The 12720-nt window shown below is 43.9% G+C and overlaps 1 protein-coding gene across 1 annotated transcript; it reads right to left on the bottom strand.

The window, feature by feature from the left end:
• Window positions 1–356: 356 nt before the first annotated feature.
• On the bottom strand, window positions 357–2240 carry LOC101760683 (cystathionine gamma-synthase 1, chloroplastic). Its single transcript, XM_004983067.1, has 2 exons — window positions 1227–2240; window positions 357–1131 (listed from the first exon to the last, which is right to left on the bottom strand). The coding sequence occupies exons 1-2, from the start codon at window positions 2124–2126 to the stop codon at window positions 685–687; spliced, it is 1347 nt and encodes a 448-aa protein (XP_004983124.1). The 5' UTR covers window positions 2127–2240; the 3' UTR covers window positions 357–684.
• Between the last annotated feature and the right edge of the window lie 10480 nt (window positions 2241–12720).

Below are 12720 nucleotides of genomic sequence, written 5' to 3'. Positions count from 1 at the left end.
AAAAATTGTGGAGCAACAATTCAACGTATCATGTAATTTTTTTATCATATACTACTTATGTGATATAAGATAAAAATGTTATCCGTGAGCCAATGGGCTTCAATAAAAGAATATCCTAAGAACTAACTTTGAAGTTACCAGACTACATGTACATATAGAAGCTCTACGCTTCTATCTGGCAAAAACCTACAACCCTAAAAAATTGTACATCAAGCGTCAGCCTTAAATCTTTTCTAGGGCTTGGAGAATGTCGTCCCTCATATCCTCAAACTTCTCAATCCCGAAACTGAATCTCACCAATGGGCTTGAAAGTATCATGCAAATGTTTTCTAACACATAAAAGTATCATGCAAATGTTTTTATCATTAACTGCATATGTGATATAATTAAAAAATGTTATCCTTGAGCCAATGGGCTTGAATAAAAGAGTATCCAATAGGAACTAACTTTAAAGCTAGCAGACTCCATGTACATAGAAGTTCTAGCTGGCTAAAACCTACAAAATTGTACCGAGTTACATCATTTGTCAGGGATAATCTATAACTTTTCCTTTCTACAAGTGAATGAAAGAATATCCTAGGAACTACCTTTAAAGTTAGTGAAGATTCGACATCTACAGTTAGCAGTTTGTAACCACCAGTAGCTCTGTCTAAAACGTACAACATTGTACATCAAGCGTCAGCCTTAAATCTTTTCTAGGGCTTGGAGAATGTCGTCCCTCAGATCCTCAAACTTCTCAATCCCGAAACTGAATCTCACCAGGTTATCCTTGATCCCGTTCTTGGCCTTCTCATCATCACTCTTGCCCCAGAATGACATGACAGCAGGTTGCTGCACCAGGCTCTCACAACCGCCAAGTGATGTTGCGATCAATGGGATTTCCAGAGCATCGACGAACCTCATGGTGCCGCACAGGTCCGATTTCACCTCGAAGCTGACAACACCGCCATAACCCGTCATCTGACTCTTGGCAACTTGGTGCCATGGGTTGCTCTCAAGCCCAGGGTAGTGCACCCGCTCGATCTTCGGGTGAAGCTCCAGGAGTCGTGCCATGTCCAACGCCGTGCGGTTATGTGCCTCAACGCGGAGTGCCATTGTCTTAAGTCCGCGTATGATCATGTAAGCCGCGTTCTGCATAATTTCAGGTATAAATCAGCACAGCCCTTTCGAGAAAAATATCAAGGGAATTATTCAGTAATGCTCATAATGTTGAGATGCATACATACCGGACTGATGGCGCCGCCAAGGTCGTGATGCCAAGCGCGTATTTTCGAGATGAGGGTCTTCGAGCCGCTGATGCATCCAGCGATCACATCGTGGTGGCCTGCCATGTACTTGGTGGCGGAGTGCAGGACGACGTCGGCACCGAGGGTGAGCGGCTTCTGGTTGATGGGAGATGCAAGCGTGCTGTCGATGCACACCAGGGTGCCCTTCCGGTGGCACAACTCTGCAACCAGCCTGATGTCCACGCACTTGAGCAGCGGGTTTGTCGGGGAGTCCGCGTAGAAGAGAGTCACATCGTCCTGCTCAAGAACTGCCTTTAGCGACTCCATGTCGTCGAGGTCGATGAAGGTGGACCTGATGCCCATCTTGGAAAGCCTGTCACGGATGAAGGCGCGAGCCTCGCTGTAGCAGTCGGTGGTCGTCACGACGTGGCCGCCCGGCGGCACGAGTGCGAGCAGCGTCGCGACGATGGCGTTCATGCCGGACGACGTGACCAGGGTTGCCTCGGCTCTCTCCAGCGCGCTGATCTTGTCCTCAAGGACCTTCACCGTCGGGTTGCTGTACCGGCCGTACTCGTGGCTGTGGCGCCGGCCTTCCTTGAAGGCGATCAGGTCCTCCGAGCTCTTGAACCAGTGCGTTGTGCCGCTCACGATCGGCGTCGCTATCGAGTCCGTGGCAGCCTCGTCCGCGCCCTTCCCGAGCTTCTCCCCCGCATGGACTGCGAGAGTCTCGTCGGAGGCGCGTCTTGGCTTCGGAGGCTCAGCATCCCCGAACAACTCTTGGAGCAACGCAGCTGGGTGCGCTGCGGTGACGCGCTTGTGCCTTGGAGAGTGGATTGGTTGGAGGAGGCGGCGCTGCTGCCTCGGGAGTGAGATCTTGCCAAGGGAGGTGGACGGAGCCATAAGCTTGGAGGGATGATCAAGCAGAACTGGAAGGCGAATTAGTCCAAGTGATTCAGCTCAGTTACGAGGAAGGAGTTGATTGCTTGCTTGTGGCCGCAATGACTTAAGCTTCTTGTTGAGGGTGCTTTGGCCTTCCTCTCTTCCCTGGGACACATATATAGGCGCAAATCTACGCGCGTTTATACGCGCTTGTGTTTACACACGCGTGTGCGCGTACAGGACATTTCTGCATGAGGTTATTGTGCGCCAAGCTGGAGTTTATTGATCAAACTAATTTAACCTAGCGAGATAAGGGAATCAAGATAAGATTGCACTACAAGAGCACGTAGTCAAAAGCGAGTATATAAGCTGGAGTAAATAGAATAACAGGGCAGCTCGGGCACGTTAGTCTAGGATATGTGGTCCACATTTCAGAGATAATGTCATGCCATGACGCACGTCCCAGGATTCCGCCGGTTCTTACATATGTATTAGGCTGGCCTTGCATGTTGTTTATTGGGACCTCAGTCTGTGTCCTTTCCTAATGGCATCTTAGCATTGGTTGACTGCGGCTGAATCGCTTGATTACAATACAAGAAATTTTTTTATCTATGACGAACCAAAATACATCATAAACACGTTTTTTCATCATACACCATGATTTATGACGCTGGTGCGACGAACACCATTCATCATTAATCGAGCGTCATAAACTGCGATCAGTGAGCAACCCTCAACCCTATGCTCCATTGGGTGCATGATCATGCAGGTGCGGCTGCTGTAGTCTTGGCTCATATGGGCACATGTGTTAATAACATGCAAGAAGCCATGGAAGAACTAGCACCGCCTAATAATATTCACTACGACAGAAAATATTTTCACTAGTGGTCAAAACCGGTTTCTGTTGGCGGATCCAGCACCCGCCAGCTTTTCACTGTCAGCATCCACCAGCACAGTGACAATTGGCTTCTTGCTTAGATTGTTCACCGGCTTTATTTCACGAGAAATTCATGAGTGATCTCAATTCAGATTACCCTCTAAAGATTTAGTGGCAACTCTTTTGATAATTTCTTCCACCTTTGGAACAATGGAATGGCTCATTGGGAACATGAAAAGAGATTGTGGGAGGGAGAAGAGGCCAAGAAATGCACTAAGTTATCTCAAAGTTCCCAAAAAGAGAAATAAAAAAATTGGCAAATAATTCTACGAAGAAGGTCCGATTCGCTGATAATCTTCAAAGCCCTCTGAAGATCAAGCATCGGCCACTTGTAGATCTTAATTCAGTTTTATTGAAGCGCCTACTTATTCCAATTCAAACTATAGACTTAGTTTTTGGATCTTTGGTTCATGTTGCATTGCTGGAGAATCGACCTTCAGTACTAGTCCTTAACCTCCCTTTAGTAACAATTTCGCAACCTGTACCGCTATATCGGTACTAATTTGCCACTCCCTCCAGCACAGTAGCCATGTTGATTGGATAAAACTTTATTTTTTAAATCTGACAATAATATATTAGTATTATGAACGACCAAATTAATTATATTTTTTTACCTCTAATTATATATACATGGCTCTTGGCAAGAATTGAACGAATTTACTCTATTTTACCATAATTTATTTAGCTTGTATTTTCAAGGACAAACTTATAAACAAATTTATTCTATTTTTCCAAAATTTATTTAGCTCATATTTTCAAGGACCAAACTATGAACAAATTTACTCTATTTTTCCTCTACCGTTATATTGATCAAGTTCTTTAACTAATACGAACATAACATGCAAATTTTGTAGCTTAAATGTATTTATAAATAAAAAATCTCTCCATTCTCCCTCATTCTAAAAATCACAAATTTCTCTATCTCTAAGGTATAAAATACACAAGGAATCTAGATAACTAGATTAGATTGTAGAACAAGATGACAAAGTCAATAGCGAGTATAAGCAGGAATAAGATAATAGTACTAGAGATAGGGATCCTCTCTGTCATACTTCACCACGCACACTGACTTGTGGCCTGGCTCCACATGTCAGCAATAATGTCATGCTATAACATAGTGCACGCAATTGGATCAGTCCATTTCATACTCTAGTAGGCTGGCCCTTCACCCTTGCATATTGTTTATGGAGACTTTAGTGGGTGGGTCCATTCTTTTGCTCACACCTTGATTGCGGCTGAATGGCTTGATTAGCTAGGTTACCATGTGAACGTGCTCTTGACAGTACGCGCAGGCTCGTTGTTTATTGGAGATAAAAGCAAGGGATTGATTGGTGAACTTTGGGTTACCTTGCACGTACCTGAGTGAGCTTACCAACAACATGTGAGGATGGATGCTTTGGAATTGTTGCAACATCGTCATGATCTCTCTAGTCGTTGATGACTCCTCCGTTTTAGCGAAGGAAGGTACTTGATCATGACAACTTGGGTAAGCATCACGGCTAGATCTCACATGAGCCTAGCATGCAGGAACCATGGGCCTTGGTGGCATGATGCGTTGGCACAATGCTGTGGGATTTGAGGTGCAAAGTACATCTCCTCTCGTGCATGTGAGCAAGTGCCAAATGGGGTGCAGCAGCAAAGTCCTAGAAAAGAAGAGGAGCATTCCTCTTGCTTTTATGCGCGCAGGGGCTGCTAGAGCGAAGCTATGCAGAGCTAGGACCGGATGAAGACTAAGCCAAAGCTGCTTGCATGCACGTGTGAGAGCAAGGGTAGGTGGAGCTAAGCAGCAAAATGATATCTATCAAGGTGCAATGCCATTGCTTGAAGGCACGCTCTTAATGTGGCCTTTGATCCATGTGGATCTCGCCGGCTCTCTCTTACTCTCTTCTTCTCCCATTTTTTCATTGTTTTTTTTCTTTTCATCTCTTTTTTTTCTTTTTTTTCTTATCCTTTCCCCTTTCTTATCTCTTTTTTTACCCTACTTTTTTTCGTTTTCTTTTCTCTCTTTTTTTTCATCTCCTTTTTTTAGCAAGGTAGAACTAGCACCATCTTTGGTATGAGTGGAACTTGTAGCTAGACACTCACCGACTTCCCCCACACTTGGACTTTTGTTTATTGAGACACCAAGAGTCAAGCGTGCAATTTAGGAGTCTCCGTTAGGGTGCGTTCCATCACCAAAGAGTACCCAAGTGTACAGTTGTTGTAGCTCCCATGCTTTTGGGCATGGTCTTCATTCTTTTGAATCTCAACCTGAAATGGTTAGCGACCAAAAATACCCAAAGGTGCATACTATCCTAACAACATGTTCTTGCTTTTATTGTTTATAAGAAAGGATAATCCGGGCTATCTCCCGACAGTGCTTTGTTTATGGTCACAAGCTCGACCATGGGGAATCTTCACATTGCAGCTACAAATGGTGGTGTAGTTCCCAATTTCACCATCATTTATTGATTTATCATCGAAGTTCAAGCTACAAGGTTAGGGCCACAGTCCAACCACGAGATTTGCAAAATTATGATAAAGTAGAAGCATGAACAACCATTTATTCTAGCTTCTATAAAAGAGCGCCAGAAGATGGTTGTACAACTCATAGTGCCTTGGCACAATGGATGACGGATCTCGGAGAGCGTGAGCATGATTCTTGTGATGAACAAGACAAATGTTCATGCCCACGGAGTGGGTGACGTGATCTCTGGTAAGGAAAACTCAAGAATGTCCATGACCCCTAGTGATGTTACAGTGAAATATTGTGGGCCAAACGGAATCATCCGAGCGAAAGTCATGAGGGACATGAGTTTCTTTCAACTCATCCCCTCCTTAGGTGGAAGGCCTTGCGTTCATCAAAGATGAACATGGGAGCAAAGCGATCCAATGTAAGCTTCCAATAGAAGTTCATTTAATAAGAATTACGAACATAACTTCTACTGGGCATCGATCAATAATCGAGGATGAAGATGTGAGTTTGAATCACTCAATTTGATCGGCATAGCCCCCTATGAATCCTTGACCAAGAAAGAATAAACCCAACAGATGAAGGTCAATGTCAGAGGTATATTCCTTAGTGTATACAAAACACTTCGGATGTTACCTTGACAATAGGGGTATAAAGGGCTTCTCACGACAGTTCCCCTGAAAGAAAAGGTTGTGGAAGGCGGATGGAAAGTTTTTTCTCAAAAAGAAAGAAGGAAAGGGAGCGCCGTAGGTTTAGGGGAAGGTTTTGCCAAGGATTTTTTTTGGAGTGAGGGAAATGGATAGAAGACGGTTCTTTCCCTAAATGGACATCAAGCTTTCCTAGAGTCAGAGCATCTAAGAGAAAGTTCTCTATAGGATGTCCGATCAAGGTATCAAAGTCTTGAACTTCGAAGACATGAAAGTCTAGGGTAGCATCGACGTCTCTGTGTCCTATAGACATGCTCTGCAAGACCCCAAACTCTTCTAGGAGACATTCTGAGGAGCTTTGGAAGGTCCTGTCGGTTGGTGCCAATGGCTCGTCTCCCAAAAAGGCCAACGCCAAAGGGCTGGAAATGGTGTTGGCACTAATAGTGGGTTTATAGAGGGAATCCACCTCCATCCCGCGTATGATGCATTGAACGGTTAAGGAAGGGGAGCTAATTCTGACGATAGCTCCAACTCCCTTAACTGCTCTTTGCTCATAACGTTGGCTAACTCAAACGCGGTTTTCCTAAGAAAATTGGCTCTAAAGGATATAGAGGAGCAGTAGAGACTAGTGGTTTCTTTTTGGCTATAAAGCTAGGATGGAGTTCATAGCCAGAAGCTGTGATTGGCTCTTCAAAAAGGTAGTGGATCAACGTCCATGGTAACAAAAAGGATAAAAGAAAGAGAAAGGTAAAATAAAAGGATACACGGGCGAACTAGATTTGGAGACAAATACAACTACTGTTCCCCGGCAACGGTGCCCGAAATGCTTGTTGGTATTTCTTAACGTTAACGAATAAATCCACAAGCACACGGATATACCATTGTAGCACTTCACCCGGAGAGTATTCAGGGTATCGTATTTTCTCAGGGAATAGAAGTGTAAAGGTCTTTTAGCCAGTTCAACCCAAAGACAACAAGAGGTAGAATGGCCTGGGTAGCGAGGTTGTCTAAGGATAGAGATTCTAGGAAGGTTAAACTCGGTTACTAAATGTTTACTTTGGGGCACCGGTTCACACCTGGTATGCCAAGTGCCTCCGACCTTTAGCTCTACTCTGTACCCGAACGAGGGGGACTTCAAAGGATGGACAGGGCTGTCACCACCTGCCGCCTACCTTATTCCCAACCATGGAGCACGGAGCAAACAAAGGTAACCTCTAGCCTAGACACCACGTCTATGCTATCGATTACTACTCTAGTGTCGATCAGGATTATCTATCTTTATAAGGAGTCCTCTACTAGAGCATTCGCTACAAGAACGAACAATGAACCCGTAAAGGAATAATAACTAGACCTTAGCCTTACCAAGTAACTCACCACCATAGAAGAACTTGGATACTGACTCAAGTGGATTGTATTTAACGAGGTACAAGCCGAGGAAGGTCACTGACAAACCCGGCACTCCTCCGGACTACATCCTCACTCTTTCCCTATCCTATGCTACTAAAGTAGCTCTAGTGTGGAGTCCCTCTCTTCTCTTGTGTGCCTTGGTGGAACTTGGTGTGGTGTCACATGGTGTGGAGTGTGTGGTTGTGTGTGGTAGTGTGTTGTGAGAGGGCCTCTCCTCATCCTTAAATAGCTGCTAGAGGGTAGTTCCCGGGCGGCATATTCAGGGAATGTTTGCCAACCGCCTTGGGGGATGAACAAGGGAGCGCCACATGGAAGCTAGGCCTGAGGGGAGACTGTCCAGGTTCAGCCGACCCCTGGTTGCTGCCTTTCACAACCACCTTCCTCTGGTGGGCCTCTAGGTGGATCCTGGTGTTGGGCCTTATGGTCCCCCTTCGAATTGGGTTGGTCTGGTCTGTCTTTGTGTCCCTTTGATCCTTGTGCTCTCTTAGGATAGCCTTGGAGTGGTGTTTCTAGTTTATTTGAGCACACTTTATTCCCTTATGCACACATAATCTCCTGCAAACAGTGATTCACCAAAGCTTGTGGAAATCGTTAGTATTAAATCACTATCTCTAGTTTGGTGTTTGTTATTTTACTATTTTGATGTAGTAGTTGATGGTTGGATTTTGTGATAAGGACCATCAACAAAGGTGGCAGCAGGTGAGTGAGAGAGAGGGAGGGTTCCGATAGATAAGTAAGAGAGGGGGAGGGGGCCGACGGACTCCAAATCAATTCAACTCGATTGAATCATGATTTTGGGTCCAGCCAAACCCCTTCACCAACGGATTGTAAAACAAACTGGTGGTGAAAATCATCACCACCGGTTGGTGGTTGGAACCGGCAGTGATGGTCTTTTTCACCGCCGGTTCTAACATCTCACAGCTTCATTTCCTCTAGAACTGGCGGTGATACCCTATCACTGCCGGTTCACCCAAAATCAACGGTGATAGGCCGGTGGTGATGAGGAGATCTATAGTAGTGGTAGTTTTCTTACCATCTCACCTACATAGCAGTTCTGACTTAGATAAGAGATGCTTTCCTTTTGAATCATGGTCAAAATTTGCATTAGCACTAGGGGAGAGCACTTAGCCTAGCATTTAGTAGTCAATCGGCTGTCGCTGCCTACCCAAGAGCTAGTGTCATTTGAGCTTTTTTCCACCCACCTCTCTGAGCATCCTGTTGGACGGTCTCGCTTTCCGTTACCCCACAATGAAGCGTGATTAGTAACACCAACCAGTAATAATGCATAAGCATCAGTACCGATTGGTAATACCAATGGGTACTAATGTATAGGCGTTAGTACCGGTTGGTGTTACCAATTGGTACTAATAAAGGGTCTCCAGGGATGATCAAATTTAGAGCCAATACTAGTGCTAGCATTAGTACCGATTGTAAATTTGGTCAGTATATATGTGGGGGATGGAAGGTCATTCTCCAGTAATGTTTAGCCATACCACTTTCAAAAACTTGATTGAAATATTTAGAAGGCTAAGAGCAACTCCAAGAGTACTCCAAAAAATTCTTCCCCAAAACTATGTATTGGGAATTCTTCCAAAAAAATTTCCCCCGAAAACATATCAATCCATAGCAGATCGCTAATAAATAGCCCCCAATATTTTAAAACAGGCCACGTCATCGTATTGGGCCCATCAGAAGGGACGCGCGAGCGTGCGGGAATCAGGATTGGGGGAGGAATACCAACGCTAAAATATATGTGGTGGTAGGCTGTTTTTTAGCGTTGCTAAAAAAATGGGGAAGGTTTGGATGGATTGTTGGAGTTCGTTTTTTCTCCTTTTTTCCCTTAAAAAAAGTATTGGGGGTAAGATTAGCAGCCTCTTGGAGTTGATCTAATCGTGGTCAAAGTTTAAACATGTTAATTGAAGGAAACCCAACACAATAGCTTATTTATAATTAGGAGTAGTAATTGGAAAATCACACGAAAAACCATAGTATTTAATTACTATCATTAGCACAAAATCCATCATCACTGCTGCCTATATCACTGCCGGGTTTTTACGTGACCCGGCGGTGAAAACATGAACCGGCGGTGACAATAACTCATCACCGCCGGGTCCAATTACGAGCTGTATCACCGCCGGATGATATTAGGAATCGGCAGTGAAAGAGGGGCACCCGGACCAAAATAATTGTTAACTGGAGTTGATAGGGTGAATGGAGTCCATGAGCCCCTTCCTATCTTATCCTCTCCATCATCCTCCTCTCTCACCTGCCCACAACCCCTTCTTCTCCTCTCTCCTTATCCCGCTAGCCCCATCACTCCCTCCGTCGTTGACCCCCTCCCTTCCCCTACGCCAGCCCCCTCCCCTCCCTTCCTCTGCCGCCAACGGCCCCCTCCCTCCGCTGTCGACGACCCTCTCCCTCCCTCCCTCCCTCCGACACCAATGACCCTCTCCCTCACTCCCTCCCTCCCTAGCCTTCCCTCTCCTCCCCCCTCCGCTTGCCCCTAACCTCGTGCCTAAGGTGAGGAGCGGCGGCGGCGGCCTTCGGGGCACGGAGCAGCGGTGGCTAGCGGGCTCGTGGTGTTATTGCCTGGTACTAAAAGTCTCCATGGTGTTAGTACCGGGTGGTGTTATTGCCCACTACTAAAAGTCTCCGTGGCTTTAGTACCGAGCAATAACACCACCAGTACTAAAAGCTACGTTTTAGTACCGGGTGGTGTTGTGACCCGATATTAAAAGGCCTCCGAGGATTGAAAATTTGGGCCCGGTACTAATTTTGTGTGTTAGTACGGAACCAAAAACCCTCCGGTACTAACGTCATGGACAAATGCTCACTTCTCTAGTAGTGTATATGTTCTCTATTATTGTGTCTACATATATTGTACCTTAATAACATTCTCTCCATTCCAACTTATTGTATGCCTATATAATAGCAATGTATAGGAAACCGACTCAAATGTTTAAACTGAGCCATAAATATTGTTGTTTTGGTTCTTTAGGGATGATCTAGTTCCAATAATACTCCGTCCATCACAAAATATAAGGCGTGCACATATTTAAAGATTCAAACTGTAGAATCTTTTACCAACAATCATTCACGTGATGTAAATTTTGTTTGCAAACACAATATCATTGTCTTGACATTTAAAAAGTACATTATTCCTATGGTAATTGCTAAAACAATCTATATATTATTATATATTATAAGTGGAATTAAGAGTCAAATACGTTTTGAAGGCTGTGTCAAGTCAGACCACACCTTATATTTGGGATGGGGGGAGTAACCAAAACTGGTCTGTATTTGGATTGAAAATTAATCAGATGTAATAAAGCTTGGGAATTAGATGATAACATACATATTTGTGTGCAAGACATAATCAAATGTGAACATAAGAAGCTATGTTAAGGAAAAGAAAATCCCATGTTCGACTCAGGTAGTGTTTATTTGACATGTCATTATCCTCTTTTCTCATGACACATGGGATGTGTACAAGATATAAATAGGCTAACTATCGAACCTGAAATTTTTCACTAGTAGAGAACTGGCCTTTAGTTCCGGTTGGTAGGGTGCATATCTCCCGAAAATCCATCCGGGATAAACCAACCGGGACAAAAGGGGGGAGGGTCTTTAGTCCCGGGTCCTTCAACCAGGAGTAAAGGTCACCCTTTAGTCCCGATTGGTGTCACCAACCGGGACTAAAGGGCCTGCCACACCAGGCGCGGGACAGGCCCTTTACTCCCGGTTGGTAAAAGCAACCAGGAGTAAAGGGTGCCCCTTTAGTCCCGGTTGGGTTTCCCAACCGCGAGTAAAGTGTTACCCTTTAGTCCCGGTTGGGAAATCCAACCGGGACTAAATGGCGCCCTGCATGGCGCCCTACATGGCGCCTGAAATTGTCATGCATCACGTACGAAGTACCGCGGTCCTTTTGTTAACCTTTAGTAGTTGAGATTTTTTTATAAAATCAACTACTATTTAAACAAATGAAATTTGTAATTATACAATTACTATATATATACACAATTCAACTAGTACAAATCGATCCTAGCGCGTATTATATATACAAATCAAACTATATATCTACAATCTTCCCGTCGAGGTGTTGCTCGGAGCGTCTAATTGTCATCCATTGTAATAAAATTCTCCTTTTGGATTTACCACCTCGTCCATTACGAATCCAATGAGACCTTCACATATTGCCGCTACTCTTTCTTTCTTCAAGAGTCCTTGTTGAATATTTAACATCTATAATTTGGAAATTTGTGAATGTTACACTAACAATTAAATATAAGGAGCTAGAAAATAATTAACTAGTAATAGTTTTATTTTATGTACTTTTAAGTTGTGCGGCGTCATCTTTAGTCCCTTGGGTCCCATAAAACTGTGCATGTGCTCATAGATGTAGTAGCCACATAGATTATTCCCGGGTTTCTGTCTTAAGCACTTCAGTGCGGAAAAAAATAAGTTATGAAATATTCGTGTTATACAATGTACTAAATGTGCAGACTTCATACGTACCGGCAAGTTTGTGTTCCATGTAAGTTTTTCTTTGAATGGATCTTTGTGTGTCCTTATGAATTGTTTCCATGCGCTGCGGATTAGAATAATGAATGATATAGTGTAACAGGGATAAAATTTAGGAAACAAACTTTTGCATAGATATAAAGGTCCAGAATTATTACAAGCCTAGCATATCTTGCATGTCTTGGTACTCCACCGGATCTTTCCACAACGAATCGAAGATAGTGATGTGGCTTCTTTCAGACTCAATTATAATAAGGATCCAGTGGAAGCTGCGTACGTAAAATGTTCATGCATATTAGAGCTAACTAACATTAATCAGGTAAGGAAAAAGACAACGAAAGTAGACGGTATACACACACTTACTTGAATTTGTATGGAAGTAGTATGAAATCCTTGAATTTTTGTTTGTCTAGGAAATTGTATACTTCCACCAAGGTTTTTCCGGCGATAATTGTATCTGTTTTTGGTTAACTATGGATGGATCCATGAAGCCAATATGTAGGTACGCCTATCGGCACGTCTGAATTAGCATCCTACATAAAATAGAAGACGAAGGTAGTACGGTGACGCACGCAAAAAAAATACTGATATGAGCCAAAATTTACATGTAGAGATAAACGGACAATTACAGAACCCAGGCGACTCCAATCA

The sequence above is a fragment of the Setaria italica genome, chromosome IX, assembly GCF_000263155.2.
Source record: "Setaria italica strain Yugu1 chromosome IX, Setaria_italica_v2.0, whole genome shotgun sequence".
In the NCBI taxonomy this organism is placed as follows: Eukaryota; Viridiplantae; Streptophyta; class Magnoliopsida; order Poales; family Poaceae; genus Setaria; species Setaria italica.
The sequence above is the reverse complement of the archived record's forward strand: the minus strand, read 5'-3'. Positions and strand labels throughout refer to the sequence as shown.

What these genes read in the sequence shown, in the direction of transcription:
- LOC101760683 (XM_004983067.1), bottom strand. Translation starts at nt 2,126, where the DNA reads ATGGCTCCGTCCACCTCCCTTGGCAAGATCTCACTCCCGAGGCAGCAG. An exon ending in TTGGCGGCGCCATCAGTCCG is followed by an intron (nt 1,132 to 1,226) that starts GTATGTATGCAT and finishes GAAATTATGCAG; the next exon opens with AACGCGGCTTACATGATCAT.